We start from the raw sequence: 17941 nt of genomic DNA, 5'->3' as shown, positions 1-17941 counted from the left end.
AAATAAGGGAACGGGAGTATCTTCAAACAGGAAGCGAGCCAGCAGGCGCACCGCTTGCTCGGCAACAGCCGACTGATGGGTCTGCTCCCATCACAAGGAACGAACTCATGACCTTCATGAGGGGATTCAAGGGAGAGATCCAAGAGTTGATCAACAAAAAACCGCCTGCTTCAGTCAAAGAGCAGGCGGCCAAAAAACCTTCCACTTCACTGAAGAGGAAGCCAGTTCAAGGGCGAGAGGCGACTCCCCATCCTAAATCTAAGAAGCGGGAGCCGTCTGCTCTTGATTTCACAAAACTCCGTTATCCTACGGGAAATAGGAAACCGGTTCGTCATATTCAGGCGGACGGGTCAAAGCAAACGTTCACAGATGCTCGGCACCTGCTAGAGCAGAAGAAGAGTGACCGATTATCAGAGTCGGCTTCTACTTCAAATTTTCAGGACAGTTTGCAAAATGCCTCGATGAGGCCAACTCAGTCGTACCATGAGAGTCAGTCAGGCGGCACCTCCCGTCAGTGTGGCTTTCATAGTGCGCAGGCGGTACCAAATTTACCATTTGTGCCGCAACAACAATATTTTATGCAGCCACCTCCATTTGGTGGACCTGCAGCAAAAAACGTCCAACCTATGGACTGGCAGCTACGGCTGCTTAGACTTGGTGAACAGCCGTCGGCCTTCTCCAAGGAAATTACTGAAGCCGCTCAGCCGGCCAAAGTAAAAAATGTTTTAGTAGGCGCCTATGATGGCACTACTAACCCGGAAGACCATCTGATGGCATTCACCAACCTGATGTACCTTCAAGGGTTGGATGATCCCACTTGGTGCAAGTGTTTCCCAGCAACTCTCAAGGGAATTGCACAGCAATGGTTCGGCAACCTGCCGACTGGTTGTGTAAACAGTTTCAGGACGCTTGCTTACTTATTTGCCTCCAACTTTGCAATGAACATCCCTGCGAAGAAAACGACCCTTGATTTGGGAACAATTCAGCAGGGTGAAAAGGAGGGGCTTCGTTCCTACATCAGGCGGTTCAACCTGATGAGAATACAGATTCAAGGGTTACCGGATGAGGTAGCTTATACTGACTTTTTTAGAGGTCTCAAAGACGGGTCTACCTTCAAATTTGATTTAGTTCGAAAAAGGGTGGCGACTCTTCAAGAGGCCTTGATTGAAGCAGAAGCCTATATACAGGCGACTGATCTGTGTACAATGAAACAGTCGGACGGGAAGAGGTTCGACAATAGAGAAGGACGACAGAAACAGTCGTCCAACAAAGATGAAAAAAGAAAAGGGGTCTGGGCGGCTGATTCCTCTAAACAGCCGGCCAAGAAGAAAAAGGAATTCAAACCATACTCCCCAAAGTATGTGTTTAACAAGGATAACCAGTTTATCCTAAAAGAAATAAAGGGACGGCTCTCAATTGAGAAACCGCTCCCCATGAAGGGTTCTGCGAGCAACCGGAACCATGACAAAATCTGTGCTTATCATGATGACATTGGTCATCACACCAACGACTGCATTAGTCTCATGCGGTACCTAGACCGCTTGGCTGATCAAGGTGATCTTGACACTTATGTCAAGAAATCTACGGGGAATACTTCCTCAAAAAAGCAGTCGGCCAAAAAGAATCAACAGGCCGACAGTTCCGATACAGATGATGCAGTCGTCTACACCATTGCAGGCGGCTTCTCAGGAGGCGGCCCCACTATTAGGGGCAACAAAGATAATATAAGGCGGTTAGATGTAAATTCCGTTCACCAAGAACGACCGTCCAAATATACATTTCCTGAGATTGTCATCACTGAAGAGGATCTAGGAGGAATAAGGGGGCCGCATGACGACCCTCTCGTTATTGAATGTAAAGTGGCCAACCAGAGAGTTGGTCGAATCCTCATAGATACTGGGAGCTCTTCAGATCTCATCAGCAGCAAATGTCTGTCAAAACTGAAATATCAGACGGACTGCATACATCCGGCCTCCCACCCTTTAATAGGGTTTGGAGGAGGAGTCGTCCACCCACTGGGACGAGTTGATCTACCCGTCCGCCTGGGCGAAAAAGGGGAAGGACGACACATGGTAGTCCGATTCCTAGTTGTAGAGGAACTCTCTGCCTACAACATGATTCTGGGTCGCCCAACCCTGAATAGTGCCAAGGCTGTTATAATCCCGTCACTTATGCTGCTTAAGTTTGAAAGGGACAATGGAACAGTCGGCTCCCTAAGGGGAGATCAGAGGATGGCCCGAGAGTGCTATCTCTCGGATGTCAAACCCACTGCTAAGGCCACTGGGTCAAGTGGAGAAAAAACAGACCTTGACAATGTCAAGGAAAGTGCGCCTGTTCAAGAAACAGGCGACAGAAAAAGAAAGGCGTCCCAGACAGAGTCCGCCAGAAAGGCAAGAAAATAGCAATCACTGGCAGAGGACCGGCCGGATGAGTTCCGCCCTCAGCCGGCTGGTGAGCATACGGACCTGATATTAGACGACTCCCGCCCTGACCGAACAGTCAAAGTTGGGACGACTGCTCTGAGAAACCTTGGTGATGACTTTCACAACCTGTTGAAAGAATACAAGGACATCTTTGCATTTGAAGTCCATGAAATGCCAGGCATTAGTCCTGATCTGGCAGTACACAAACTCGCTGTGGATCCGAAAAAGAAGCCGGTACGGCAAAAGAAGCGGAACCATGGTGAAGAAAGAGGTCAGGCGGCCGCCGCCGAAGTCAAAAAATTACTTGATGCAGGGTTCATTCGGCAATGTTACTTCCCAGATTGGGTTGCAAATGTGGTACTTGTTAAAAAGCCGAATGGCACCTGGCGAATGTGTGTAGACTACACAGACTTGAACAAGGCGTGCCCCAAAGACAGTTACCCTCTGCCAAAAATTGATAACCTGGTCGACTCAACAGCCGGCCATGCCTTGATGAGTTTTATGGACGCCTATTCTGGTTTTCATCAAATTCCTTTGTGGAAGAAAGATCAGGAGAAGACGGCCTTCGTCACTGATCAGGGATTATACTGCTATACGGTCATGCCGTTTGGTCTTAAGAATGCCCCGGCTACATTCCAACGAATGATAAACACAGTGTTCTTTGATCAGATTGGGAGAAACGTCGAGGCATACATTGATGATATGATTGTTAAGACTAAACTTCAGAAAGATCATCTGACGGACCTCCGAGAAACTTTCGCCACACTCAGGCGGCACCATGTCATGCTCAATCCCAAGAAATGTGTATTTGGAGTTGAGTCTGGGAAATTTCTCGGATTCCTTATCAACCAGAGAGGAATAGAGGCGAACCCTGAGAAGGTACAGGCGGTCATTGACATGCAGTCGCCTCGTACCGTCCGAGAGGTTCAGAAGTTAACAGGTTGTCTGGCGGCCTTGGGAAGATTTCTAAGCCGATCAGGCGACAAATGCCTATACTTTTTCCAGGCAATTAAGAAAAAGGCAAGGTTTGAATGGGGGCCGGATGCAGAGGCCGCCTTCCAGAAATTAAAGGTTCACTTGCATTCCTTGCCAAGGCTGGTCAGCCCTTTGCCCAAGGAAAATCTCTACATGTACCTGGCCGTCTCTGATCATGCGTTAAGCGCGGTGCTCCTTGCTGAAAGGGACGGCTGTCAACTTCCGGTCTACTTTGTCAGCCACGTACTGAAAAATGCCGAGTTGAGGTATCCCCTAGTGGAGAAATTTGGTCTTGCACTCTTCATGGCTGTTAAAAAATTGAAGCCCTACTTTCTGGCACATGCAGTCGTCGTGTATACCGACCAACCGATCAAGCGGCCCCTTACCACCATGGAGTCCTCCGGACGAATGATCAAATGGGCCATAGAAATGCAGAGTCTCGAAGTTACTTTCGAGCCTAGAAAAGCAGTGAAGGGGCAAGCCTTTGCTGACTTTATTGTAGAGATGACTCGTCCTCCTGACTCTCAAGTTCCAGACCAAGTCTGGAAGGTATATGTGGACGGAAGCTCTACTTCAAACGGTTGTGGAGCAGGCGTCGTATGTCAATCTCCAGAGGGCGACAGGTTCGAGTATGCTCTACGCTTCAGTTTCCAGGCTTCAAACAATGAGGCAGAATATGAAGCTTTACTAGCCGGGATCCGCATGTGTAAGGCGGCCGGGGCAAGGAAAATAGACGCCTGTTCTGATTCACAACTGATAGTGAGTCAGTACAATGGCGAATACGAAGCAACACATCCGGCCATGATCAAATATTTACAGGCGGTCCGACAAGCAGTCGGCTCCCTTGAGGACTTCCATCTGATCCAAGTACCGAGATCAGAAAACAACCAGGCAGATGCACTCTCGAAATTAGCATCATCCGCCTCCTCCGATACTCCTCGAACTGTGTTTTGGGAAGTAATGGAGAGGAGAAGCATCGAGGAAAATCCTATTGGAATTCTAGACAGAAGCTCAACCTGGATGGATTCAATCAGGGCATATCTGACAAACGGTACACTGCCGGATGATCCTCAACAGGCGGCATCGCTGAAAAAACGAGCCTCCTGTTTTGAAATGATACAGGGGGAACTGCACAAGAGGGGGCACCTTCAACCCTTCTTAAAGTGTGTTACTCCTGAAAAGGGACGAGAGATACTAGATGATCTTCACTCTGGTTTCTGTGCTTCCCATATAGGTGGTAGGATGCTTGCTCAAAGGGCAAGGCGGCAGGGCTACTTTTGGCCTACTTTGGAAGCAGATGCAATGGAGATGGTGAAAAAATGTGACAAGTGCCAAAGGTTTGGCAAATTAATTCACCGTCCGGCTACTGACCTCACTACTATTCACAGCCCACTACCGTTTGCTAAGTGGGGCATGGACATTCTGGGTCCATATACGCCTGCTACAGGCGGCAGAAGGTATATACTTGTGGCCGTTGACTACTTCACTAAATGGGTAGAGGCGGAGGCTGTAAAGGGAATCAAGACGAAAGATGTAATTTCATTCATTTGGAAAAACGTCATCACTCGGTTCGGGGTTCCCATGTCTATGGTTTTTGATAATGGTCCCCAATTTGAGACGCCTGTTCTCAAAAGCTGGTTGGGAGACCAAGGAATAGGACATTACTTTGCATCTGTCGGCCGTCCACAAGCAAACGGCCAGGTAGAAGCCTTTAATAAAATCATCTCAGACGGTCTCAAGAAAAAAATTGAACGAGCAGGCGGCCTATGGGCAGATGAACTACCACATGTTCTTTGGGCCATTAGGACGACTGAAAAAGGGGCGACTGGAGAAACTCCATTCCTCCTAACTTATGGTGCAGAAGCTGTTCTTCCAATAGAACACTACGAGCCGACTCTTCGAGTAATGCTATATGACGAAGAGGCAAACTGGGAAGCTATGCGCCTGGCATTAGACTCACTTCCTGAAAAGAGGGGCAATGCTGTTTTGCGCCATGAAATCTACCGCCTGAGAATGACTAGATCATACAACAAAAAAGTGCACAGGCGTCCACTCAAAGTAGGGGACTTTGTACTTAGAAAAATGGAAGCAGTTGGTAGGGCTAATGAGTCTGGCAAACTAACTCCCAACTGGGAAGGACCCTACCGAATCTATGAGGAAGTCAGGGACGGTACCTACCGTCTGGAAACACCAGACGGACAACCGTTGCCTCGAACTTGGAATGTAGATAACCTTAAGAAATATTTCTTTTGAATGATGTAAAGTAAAGAGCTACTTAATAAAGTTGGCACTTACTATTCAATTTTGTATTACGAGGGGCATGCCGTCTGTACCTTTACAGTCGGCTACTCTCCATTGAGTTTTTTCACTCTATCTTCAGAGGGGCATGCCGTCTGTACCTTTACAGTCGGCTACTCTCCATTGAGTTTTTTCACTCTATCATCAGAGGGGCATGCCGTCTGTACCTTTACAGTCGGCTACTCTCCATTGAGTATTTTACTCACAATACTTAGCTAAAAAGATTAGGGCCTGGCCGACCCTGTGCCTAACAGGCGGCTACCCTTCTTTGACTTAGCACCTACGTTCACCAAGAACTTACCAAGGCCACCGGCCGAATGATCAGACCAGGCGCCTAGTCAACTGATCTAACTTTTAAAAACTAATCCGACCTGTCCCAACATTATAGCAGGCGTCCGGCGGCATCCATTCGGATGAAATTCGTCGCAGAGAGCAGCTCCCTTTTGGGTGGAACATTGTTCTATAAACTAATTACACGGCACCTATACGACTGTCCCAAAGGGCAACCACGTAGCCGTTTTTGAGACAAGGATAACTCTATCACTAACCAAACCAGTGGTAGCAGTTGACATCTGAGTCAGATGACCGCCTGTATTACTTGGGATAAATGCAGGGGGTACCTATTGAGATAATAGCCAACAAACATTGGCGAATCAAGGGGTCTAGCCGGCCTACGCCGCCTGGTACCTCTACTTCTCAAACAAAAGTGACGGCGACTGAGTAACTCCAAAGTTAACTCATAGTCACTCCTTCAAATTTGGTATGGAACCTAAAAAGTTTGAGTCGTCCGCCTGTTTTATACAAACAAGGGCACTCGAACCCCTATTCCTACTGGATAACCTATTGAGTAAATAGCCAACAAACATTGGTGAATCAAGGGGTCTAGCCGGCCTACGCCGCCTGATACCTTTACTACTCAATCAAGATTGTGACGAAGACTAAGTAACTCCTATGTTAACTTAATAGTCACTCAAACTTAGTACTGAGCCTAAAAGGTACGAGTCGTCCACTTGTTTTTAATAAACAAAGGCTCTCAACCAATACTCTTGCTAGGTTAACAAATAACAAATTAGAGGTCAACATTGGCAATAAAGGGAAACAACCGGTACCCGCCGCTTGTTTTCCTACTTAAATTCCTTGGCTACTTGGTAATTCTATTTACTTGGTCAAATTGAATAAAGAGTTCGAATACCGATTGATTAAATGGCCGACTGATCATCTATCCTGGAAACAGACAACCAGTCGTCCAGGGGCATAGGCGGCATACTTACTATTTGTACCTGTCTTAACGTTCGGCCATACACAACAGTCTGTCTAGTGAGCAAATTTCAAATACTTAGACAAATTTGAACAAAAACAAAAAATTTGATTAAAATGAGCCGGCCATAAAAGACCAGCAGAATATTCAAAACCCCGGCCCCCTGGCCGGGTAATTACAAAGCAAACGGCACGCAGGCCGTGAAAAGAAAAAATATACTTAAAGCTTAAGAAGGGGGCAGTTCAGTATCAGCAGCAGCCGCCTGGTCAGCACTCTTCTTGCTGGACTCGGCCTTAGCTGCATCATCTTTTGATGCCTTACCCCCAAGTGGCACAAGCGCCACAACCGGCTCTTCCTCCTCCAACGCAACGTCCATCGCCTCTTCTTCAGCAGCCGCCAGGATCTGTTGATTATATATTTCCGAACACTGGCGGTACGTTCTTTCCCATGAGGCAAAGTCGGCACTGGGGAACAGTCGTTCCCAGGTCATGCGTTGGATTTGGGCGGAGTCTTCCACCATCTCCCGGACGAGCTCTTGTTTCTCTTGCTCGGCCTTGTCCGAGAGCTCTTGGGTAAGACTCTTCTCCTGGTTCACCAGGCGTTCTTTTACGTTAGCCAAAGATTTCTCCATGGCTTCGTAAGAGTGCATTTTCTGACGAAGGGGCTTCAGCTCGGCTTTAAGTTTGGTGACGGTCCCCTCCAGCTCGTCAACCTTCTTTTGGGCCGCCTCTAGCTGAGCCCGAACAGCGGCGGTCGCCTGCGCCTGATAATAAAGAAGATCAATGGTCAGTACTTCATTTTGGGCAATTTGAAACATTGCTTTATCACAGCTGGAGGCGGCCATAGCCTTTGCGGCCTTTACCTCTTTGTTTTTCCGATCAATCGGCTTGCGAAGGCTGTTGACTCGGAGCAGGGCCTAAGTACAAAGAAAAACAGGCGTCAGTTTCCAATCATAGGGGTTAACAGGCGTCCTGGAACTTCAAAAGGGTATACCTCAGCTAGGATCCCCGAAATTCCATCGAGGTCAAGGGTGCCGGCACCCTTGACCGCCTCCCTGTCAGAGGGAGGAACTACTTTAACCATTGACTTGGCTACCTCAACCAAGTCAAGTCCCTGGGGGCCGGCTGCATTAAGCAGAAGGAAAAACAAGTTAGACCTAATCAAGAAGGAAGCAAGAGTGAGTTTTTACAAGCAAGGGTCCATACATCTAGGCGGCCCCGCTTGGGTTTTTGAAGAAGTGGCCGGCTGCTTCTCAGCCGCCACTGTTTTCCTGGAAGACCCAGGAGAGCTTGCAACAGTCGTCCTCCGGGCCTTGGGGTCCGGCTGTTGCGAGGAAGAAGCCCTTGGAGTGCCAGACTGAAAACAAAAAGAGTTAGTATATGCATAATACAACTTAAAGGGGAAGAGTTTTCAAAGCTTACCAAGGGTGCCTCCTTGCTGGGGGAGTCGGCGTACGACTGCTTCATTAGCGAAACCCGCAGCATGGCCGCCGCAGTCTTAGATGCTGTTATTTTACTCATGGCGTCGGCTGAAAGAAATAAACAGCAAAGTTAGTAAAAATCCCAAGTAAACAAGGCGTGAGAAAACAGAGTATTCGTCAGGCCGGCTACCTCTAGAGCACCGACTGCCGAGGCCACAGGCGGCCAAGAAGTACTCATCATAGAGCCACTTGAAGCTCGGGACGCAGTGTAGGGGTACTTGCTCTCGTACCCCTGAAGTAGAGTTCACCCTAGTCTCTACTTTGAAGAGTCCTTTGTCTAGGATCTCTCTTTTAGCCTTTGGGGGAACAGGCGGCATGCTGCGGCCGCCTGCAAGAAGAGGCGGATCCCTGTTCCACTTGTTAAATCGTTTGTTCAGCTCCGTGTCTGAACTCTCGATAATAAGGAAGGTGTTCCGCCAATCCTTCCATTTGTTTGCCTTACCTCTCGTCATGAGGTAACCCCTGTGGCTTGTTAGTTGATACCAGCCGGTACCTCCCGACTTAGGGGTCCGGCTGAGATAGTTCATGTGGGCGAAAGCCTCAAAACTTGGCTCCACCCCGTTCAGTTCGCACCCGGCCACATAGCCGAGTACGTTTACCCAAGAGTTGGGGGCTAACTGCCATAACCCCAGATCATACCCATCTAAAATCCGCTGAACAGCCGGATGTAATGGGAAGCGCAGACCAGCTTTGATGGCCGCCACATAGCAGCCAAAACAGCCGTCACCATAGCTGGTACCAGCCGGCCAGACGACAGTATCTTCTGGATCCGGCACAAACAGTAAATACTCCGGGCTCATTTTGTGGTTAGCAATAAAGCTCGCCACGTTGTCTCGCATGGTTGCGATCCGGCCCCGGGGCACCCTGCAGTAGTAGGGGGTGTTTTCCTCTCTGTAAGAGGCGGACGGCTCTGCCCAATTATCCCCCTTCTCCACTGCATGGGAACTTCTCGCTTCTTGTAGGCGGTTATGTTTTTCTTCTGAGTCAGAAGAACTATGCTCAGAAGAGCTGGAATCGGACTCGTCCCCTGACGAGTCCGAAGAGGACGACTCCTCCCCTCTCCTAGAGGGGCCCGCCTCCTCTCCCTTAGAAGGAGCAGAAGGTAAATTAGACATGTCCACGGTTAGATGAGAAGGGAACACCTTGGTCCCTCTCTCAGAACTGTCAGCTTGACAGTCGCCTCGTTCCACATCTGGCGCCTGGTCAGATGTTTCGCTAAGGAGTACCCTTTGGGAGGAGCCGTCTGAGTTTGATATTCTAGCAGTCTTTTTTGTTCTGGCCATCACGTTCTGCATAGACACAGATTCAGTCGGACTTTGTATAAAGGGCAAAGATGGGTCCAGAAAAGGGCAGGCGGCACTCCTAGTCCTAGATTCAGCCGTCCCCGGTGACCGGCTGATCACTAACTTAGGGCGTGTCGTGTGCTTCCATGGTGCCATTTCAAAAAATAAAAAGAAAATTAAGAGTAAGAGAACTGAGTTACCTGAATGGATGACAGTTGATGAAGTCCTGAAAGTTCGGGTCAGTCGGCTTGTCAGAACAGGCGGTAGGCAGAAAAAGTCCGAAAATGTCAGAGCAAGTTCAGGGGTCCGAATGTTCTCGCAAAAATTCTCAAATGTGAAAATGACCGAAGTCAGCACTTCCTTTTATAGGCAAAATGAGAAGGCGAAGGGTCGCTTCCGAATTCAAATTTGGGCGGGAGAATCTCCCGGCCGTCTGCAAGGTGACACCTGTAACGGGCCGTCGCCTGTCACCGTGCGACGCCTGTCACAGGCGACACGTGACCAGTCGCGTGCCACCTGTGAGGGGCAAATGATTAGGGGATTTTTATCCACCAAGCACCGTTTGACAAGTGGACCAACCAGGTTCCGCCACGCGTCCTCCATGGACCACTTAAGACACGCCACGTGTCCACCCATGCCAAATGGGACAACCGGCCATCAAGGCCCATTTCAGTCTAGAAGCCCGATCGGCCCTAGGTTTACCTTAAACCTAGAGAGTTGCACGCTTCCCAAGGCTATAAATACTCGATTAATCCTCATTAATCAAGGGAGCGAATAATTAACGGAACAGACCAAATAATTAACGGAACACACTAATAACCGGCTGATCTCGCTAGCAAAGCAGATTACCTACATTAAATACTCTCACCTAGAGAGACCTTATTACTTTAATTTCTGTATTAATTACTCCTTAATCAGGTACTAACTTGACCGTTGGAGGCGGAGCTCTCAGGAGTCTCCGTTATTTTGCAGGTACAGGCGTCCGGTTCCAGTCTCGGAATTGTAACTCTCCCGCAGGACATCAGAAAACCCCGAAACAACATTCATCAAATTCAATAAGATTACAAAATCAATGAGAAAACTAAATTTACCTTTTCCTTCAATTACAATATCATCAAATTCACCACCATCATCATTCTCATGGTCATCATCACCGGCAAAACTAAATTCTTGAGCAACCATTTTCTCACTCCAAAAATTAGAAATTCTCTCTCTATCAATGAAGTTCTCTCTCTAGAAAATTCTCTCTCTAGAAATTCATATCTAAATTGAAAATATGATTTCTAATTTATGAATATCCTAATTCAACCAAAATATATATGGAAATATCCTCTTATTAAAAAGAGAGGTTGTTTTTTTTTTTAAAGGAAAGTAGTTGTTGTGATTTTTAAAGAGATGTACCAAGCAACATACCACCTGCTGTATGGTAAAATTTTCATTATACTCTCTAGTTTTTTTTTACATGTATACACCTAACTGTAAAAGTGGAGGAAGGTTGAAGTTCAACAATATTTAACATTGCATAAATCTGAACTTGAAGAAAACCCTAAGAAAATTTGTGAAAATATAGGGAATGATTATCCCCCTTTAAGGTAGGGTGTTTTCCGTGAGAGGAAAATAAAGCTTCTACAATGGAGGAAGTTCAATAATGAAGGATGATAAAGCTTCATCAATGGAGTGAGAGAATGATATGACGACTTATTAATAGGACTGTATAAAGAGATATAATAAAATCAACACTTATTTTTATGTGAATTTTTAATTAGTTTTTATAAATGTTTTAAAAATAATGACAAATAGTTTTCGCTTTCATGAATTTTTTGGTAAGTTCGTTCCTTTTATGGAAATCTCCTTTGATCTAACCTTCTACCCCTTTTTTTTCTCCCTTAACTCGAACCTCTAACTAGACGTCGTCAACTTGCTTCGTGTTAGCCAACAATGCACCATAGTGTGAAACTATTATTATTATTTTTTAATATGGTAGCACAAATATCAAGATTCTTTTAATTTATCTATTAATTTACTGAATTGTCATTAGGAAAACATTTCTTATTTATCTAGGTGATTAACTTGAATTTTCGTGAAGGAGAGGTGTAATTAGACAAGTGATCAAACAAGGTTATGCCGTGGAAGAGTAGGCATTTGTGGTGGTGGTGGTGGTGGTGGTGAGTGGTGAACTGGTGACAAGTGTAGGAGAAGGTCAAATGGGTCAATTGGTAAGATTGTAGTGAAAAGTTAGAGGCGATCAGAACTGGTTATTGGGTAGGGTAGCCCAATAATAATAGGGTTTGGGCCAAGTTTAAAGGGTTTTTATCAGACATGACCTTTGTAGTATAGGGTCAATATAGAGTCAAAATATTTTTCCAATTTTTTTTGGTGTTTAGAGAGCCACAAGGGCGAGGGTGAGAATCGATCTCAGAATTTCCTGAAACCGGGAGGTTATTTTTCCAATTTAATAGACAAACAAAATAGATAACATAATAATACTTACATAGATAAATTTGTATTCATATACACTGATTAATGACTTTGTTGTTTCAAACAAAAAATAAAAAATAAAAAATAATGACTTTGTTCAATATTTATTTTAGTTGATATTTTATTGACCCATCCATTATTGACCCGTGATCTACATAAGCCCGATCCACTATTGACTTTAAAAATATGACCCGACCCGCCCAATAACCAGGTGCAGAGGCAATATCTATAATAATCTAATATATATATATATAAAGGGGAGTTTTTCCCCGAGTTATGATTTAATTTTCTTAGCGCACTATGTAGGATTATAAATTTAAGTTGTAGCCAATTAAATAAGAGATTATTAATTTCTTTTACAATTAAATAATTCAAATGCCACGTACGAAAAATTGACGAATGAGATTTTAAAGTTTAAATTAATTAAATACAAAATATTATTTTTAGAGCGAGATTAGGTATTTTATCTAATATTTTAAAAACTAATATAATAACAATTTAATCACATAAATATGAAAATATTTTTTTAAAAAATACTAACAAACCGTGCATCGCACGGGCTTCATCTAGTATTATTAAAACCTAAGGGAACAACATGGTCATGCCATTGTGTCACCCTTCCCACAACATGACTAGGCGACACATGTGTGTGAGGTGACATCTTACGTGTCACGTCTTTCCCCAATATAAATTAAAACTCTATAACTTTAATTAAAAAAAAAAACAAAAAACTCTTCATATGTATAACCTCCAAATTTAATTCTATAACTTTAATTCTCTACAATAATGTTTAATTTTCATCAAAAACTCTTCATATGCATAACCTCCAAATTTTAATTTGACATGCTTATTTTAAATATATATTAATGAAAGATCATGTAGATAATTACTCTGTATATATTTCACTCACTTATTAATAATTCGTATTGTTTAACATTAATCCTTTTTATTAATTTTGATCAAATTTAATTATAAATTTATGATTTATCGGGGCATCGCTCGGACCAATAACTAGGGTTCGTTTGGCATTGTTGTGGTTTTCTGTTTTTTAGTTTTTTGTTTTCTAAAAGTATATGATATGAGTCCCATAATGCATAAAAAATTATATAAACTTATTAAAATTATGATAATTATCAAAACTGACAATAGAAAAGTGAAAACTCCTTTTTTTTGTTTCCTGTTTTTTTTTTTTAAAAATGAAAACCAAAACTGATGCTAAACAAACCATACTTTAACAATTCATTAGTTGAAGAATAGAAGTGTTGGCTAATTCGATAACACGCGTAAGAAGACACGTCAGCCAAAATAGATATCGTAAACTAGGCCAATGATAGCGCGCGTGATGAAAAAATCGTGAAGAAGGCGGTTGTTATGGAAAATTTAAAAAAGGAAACTGAACTCGAAATAAAATCATAACATCGCCTATAAATAACCTAATTCTCCTTGATAAATCTGCTCCTGAATTAAAATTAAATCAACCAAAAGACCTTCTCTTCTTTCTTCTCTCTAACCTCTCCTTTAAAAATGGCAACAGCGGCGATTCTTCTACCTCCCAGCTTAATCCAAGATCAATTCTCCTCTCGCCGTTTCCGAAACACCAACCCTAACCCTAGAAATCACAACTCTCTTCGTTCTCATCGTCGCAAAAGAAGTCCTTCCGACGGAAATCGCCGACCTAATCTTGATTCTCTCTCTTCATCGCCGCCATTAAAGACGCCTGTCTTGGGCCAGGTCAAGATCCTCAAGAGAGGCGAAGAATTAAAGGCAAGAGTGCTGTTCGGCGGAGAAAATCTTGATTTAGGGTTACAGATGTGCTCCACAAATCGATTAGGTCCAGATCCGGATGTTGTACAGAATCAAATTAGGGTTCCGGATCTTTACGCTGGTACTACTTCCATGGTTTCTTCTCCTCACCCTAGCGCGCTCCCTTTCCCGGCGAGTTTGGTCCGGAAAAGCGAGGCGGAGAATAATCTCAGAAAGTTGCTCAAGATTTGATTACACCGTCCAAGAATTACGAATTCGATTTGAGGTAGTTGCTCAGAATTTGATGCCAACAAGATGTAGTTGATCCGTCGTCGGTGTTCTATGGTTTCCTTGATATTTTTTTACAGAAGGAAATCATAGCTTAGGTACTCTAAATGTTTTTTAGTAGCAGAATTATGGCAGTTTATTGTAATATACGAGTAATGTTCTATGTTGGAGGTAGGGTAATACTAGGGTTCTTGGGCAGAAGTTGTTTAGTTGTTATGGAGTAGGATATGATGATCAATTGTCAAGTTTAGAAGAAATAACACTATCTTTATATGTATTTCGTTCACGTATTGGAATAAAAGTTGTATGCTTCTTTCTTAAAGAAGGCTTCAATTCAATCTTTTACAATCTATCATGCTGTATATTGTTCGCGTTATCTAGTTTTGCTTGTTGTCATTGAACATAATCACCTGCAAGTTTCAACTGCTCAAGTGGCTCTAATCAATGAGGATTAGATATGGTAATGAGGATTAGATATGGTAAAGTTTTTTGGATCGGCACATATGATGTTATAATTAAGATCATGTTGGATGAATCTTTTTTTTTTCCAGCTTTTGAATTGTATCATATTTGAATATGGCGATAGTGCATATTGGTCTGTGGATTGTTGCAGGTGTTCATGATTCATGTCAGTGCTCTATAGATTTACAGAGCATACCAATATAACATCTGCAATTACTCAAGATATTGTGTGATGATATTGTGTGATCTCTGATGGTTAGATTGTGTAGTGGTAAAAGGATTTGGTATTGATGCCCTTTTATTTCTTGCCGCATAACTAATCTTGAAAGACCAGTTATAGGAGAGTGGGTGTAGCAGAGGCATTAGGCGCCTTTACCATCCTTCTTGAGTAGCAGAGAGTTGTTAGAAGCAAACATTCACTTTGATGAAGGTTTGTTTATTATTTTATTGCAATCTCTTCTGCTTGTCATTGTCCTTTTAGCTACCGATACTTGAATTTTGTACATGCCATTCTCTATTTTGTGTGATTGGTGATTGGAGCTAGAGGAAGATCTTTGATGAGATATGTATCTAGCTTGATTGCGGTACCTGAATAAGTTCTTTAAATGTCATGAACCTCATTTGTTTATTTTTACATTCACAGAGTAATGAAACCATGGTGCATTCTGGTTTCATTATTCAATTTTGGACGGCTTTGATGAATCATTTAAAACCATACCATTTTCCCCAGCAGGTGTACTGAGTCTTACAGGTTGCAATGGAGCCATGGAGGTATGATTTCATTTATTCCAGTTTCTACAAAATCGATATGATAGTGTCTCTCTATGTGGTGATGCAATTGACAATGTCTCAGCTGCTATGCTGTGTCACTTCTTTGTAATTTTTCATGTTTCTTTGTCTAAAATGTGTCCCAATTGTCATTAAGGGAACAAGATGTCAAGATACCTTTCTTTTTAATACGGCGATATGTTTTGAGATATATTCTTTCTTTGTGAAGAGGGAAGTATTTCAATGAGCTTTCTGTTATTGCTGATTTATTTCCTGAAGCGAATATCCAACATTATTTCGAGGTGAAGGTAGGCAAATAGCTGAACTCTTTTGGTAGGCAAATTAATGAGCAAATTTGACTTTTGTTGTGACTTGTGAAGTTGTGAGTACCATCACACACATAATTTGTGAAATTTACAACAGGGTAATTTACTTTTGTATCTATTTTATTTTTTTTGATTATATATGTATTTTTTTTATGGAGAATGTCTCTATAGGAAGGATGTAAGTTTTGTGCATTTAGACCTTCTTAGGGTCAAGAATATGTGTTATAATTTCATACTGTCACATTACAACTTTATGCTTATGTTGAGAAAGCAATGGTTAATAGTGATTTTATCTTGAAAGTTTTGTGCTGAAATTGCACTCCACATTACCACATAGATGTGAAAGATTACAAATTTTAATTTTATTTGATTATTTTTTATTGGAAAGGAATAAACTGTGATTTTGAAGATGTAGATACTTAGGCTATAGCAATTGCGGGAAAGATGTTCAGGCCTAATGCTCTCATTTCATATTATGTATATGTATCCAAGCCTCTCTTGTATGAGTACACACAAAAATTATCAGGGCCAGAAAAAAAGCAAGTATAAATACATTCTACAACAGCTATGCAGTTGTGTTAGCAGCACCTATTCAACTTAGCTACCATTAATTACAGACTCCTGGGGCATTATCCTCTTCCAAAACCAATGCTTTTGCCATAAAAGGATCATCTCTTCAATCGGTACATTCTTAGTCTCAGGCAAGAACAAGAGTACAAATATGGTCATGACGGTAACCCAGCCAGCGAAGAACAAGAAAATCCCGAATTTGAGGTGGCATAGCAGATATAGGAAAGACTGTGCAATTATGAAAGTAAACAGAAGATTGACTGCTACTGTTATACTCTGCCCTGCTGATCTGGTTTCCAGCGGAAATATCTCACTAGGGACGGTCCATCCTAGGGGTCCCCATGACCACCCAAAGGCCAGCACAAAGAGGCATATCACAATCACCACTATAATGGAATAGCCCTTTGATAGTTCCCCTGCTGTTCCTAATTTTATTCCCAAGATAATTGCCACAATAACCTGTTTGATGATGCAAGTTAGTAACAATTGTTGTAGTGTATGATGAAGACAATATGTTCAGACATCTTCAATATAAGTAAAGAATATTATGCTAAAAGTTATAGAATTTATTCTAAGTCATAATTTCATAATTTACTGAAGTCTAACTCTACAATTGTTTTCAGGGAATTCATAAAGGCTTACTTGACAAGTGATCATCGTTATTCCTCCACTGATAAGCAGCGCCCGTCTTCCTAGTCGATCAACAGCTGCAATGGAAATCAATGTCGAGGAAGCAAGCACAGCTCCTGTTAGAGCTGAGGAATAAAGAGAGGCGTTTGCAGCAAATCCCATACTCTGAAATAGCACAGGAGCATAAAACAGAATAGAATTTATTCCTGTAAGGATCTGAAATGTTGGCATGAAGATGGCCATAATCAGCTGTGGCCTGTTCCTCCGCTGTAAGATGTTTCTGAAAGGGTGCTTAATTGACTTGGCAAACTCACTCGCTTCAACCATGTCCTGATACTCTGCAGAAACATTCTCTGTCCCTCTGATCCTTTCTAGAACCTTGCGCCCTCTCTCAGTCAATCCTCTTTCGATCAAGCTGCTGGGTGTCTCAGGGACAAGTATTCCTCCGATTGTCATCAAAGTTGCTGGAAGTGCTGCTAGGCCAAGTGATAGCCTCCATCCCCATGGTTCGAGTTTTGATGTTCCATAGTTGATCATGTTTGCTGTGAAAATCCCTAGGGTGGTTGCTAATTGGAACATCATGTTCACACCCCCTCGTATATGTGTTGGTGCCATTTCAGACAAATAAAGAGGAACTGCCTGAAAGCAAATGATTGAATTCGAGTCATACTTTTGCATGCCATGGACCGATTGGTAAGTAAGTGAGAGTATAAATTTTTGTCAGGATGCTTTGCTCTATGCCCTATAAAGCCAATTTATATACTAGTATAACACTCTTAAATGTGCTGTTGTATCTCACAAAATCTTCCATTTGGCTTAAGTTAAGAAGTAATATATTTTCAATATAAAATATTTACAAGCTGGCTATAATTTTTGTGGGAAGCAACCAGTTTACAAAGATAAATAGGAAAACAAGGGAGTGAACCTGATTTCCAAATCCGATGCCAAATCCAAGCATG

At 43.0% G+C, this 17941-nt stretch overlaps 2 protein-coding genes across 2 annotated transcripts; one reads left to right on the top strand and one right to left on the bottom strand.

Moving 5' to 3' along the window:
- The first annotated feature begins 13719 nt into the window (after nt 1-13719).
- LOC110738270 lies at nt 13720-14190 on the top strand. The gene has a single exon (XM_021918646.1). It carries the CDS (start codon nt 13720-13722, stop codon nt 14188-14190), a length of 471 nt encoding a protein of 156 aa, XP_021774338.1.
- A 1741-nt stretch (nt 14191-15931) lies between these two features.
- Nucleotides 15932-17940, bottom strand: LOC110738255 (sugar transport protein 7-like). The gene is made up of 3 exons (XM_021918629.1): nt 17908-17940; nt 16995-17621; nt 15932-16811 (listed from the first exon to the last, which is right to left on the bottom strand). Exons 1-3 carry the CDS (start codon nt 17938-17940, stop codon nt 16380-16382), a joined length of 1092 nt encoding a protein of 363 aa, XP_021774321.1. The 3' UTR covers nt 15932-16379.
- Nucleotide 17941: the final 1 nt, after the last annotated feature.

The sequence above is a fragment of the Chenopodium quinoa genome, unplaced genomic scaffold, assembly GCF_001683475.1.
Source record: "Chenopodium quinoa cultivar QQ74 unplaced genomic scaffold, ASM168347v1, whole genome shotgun sequence".
Lineage (NCBI taxonomy): Eukaryota > Viridiplantae > Streptophyta > Magnoliopsida > Caryophyllales > Amaranthaceae > Chenopodium > Chenopodium quinoa.
This window is presented reverse-complemented; position numbering and strand designations above follow the sequence as displayed.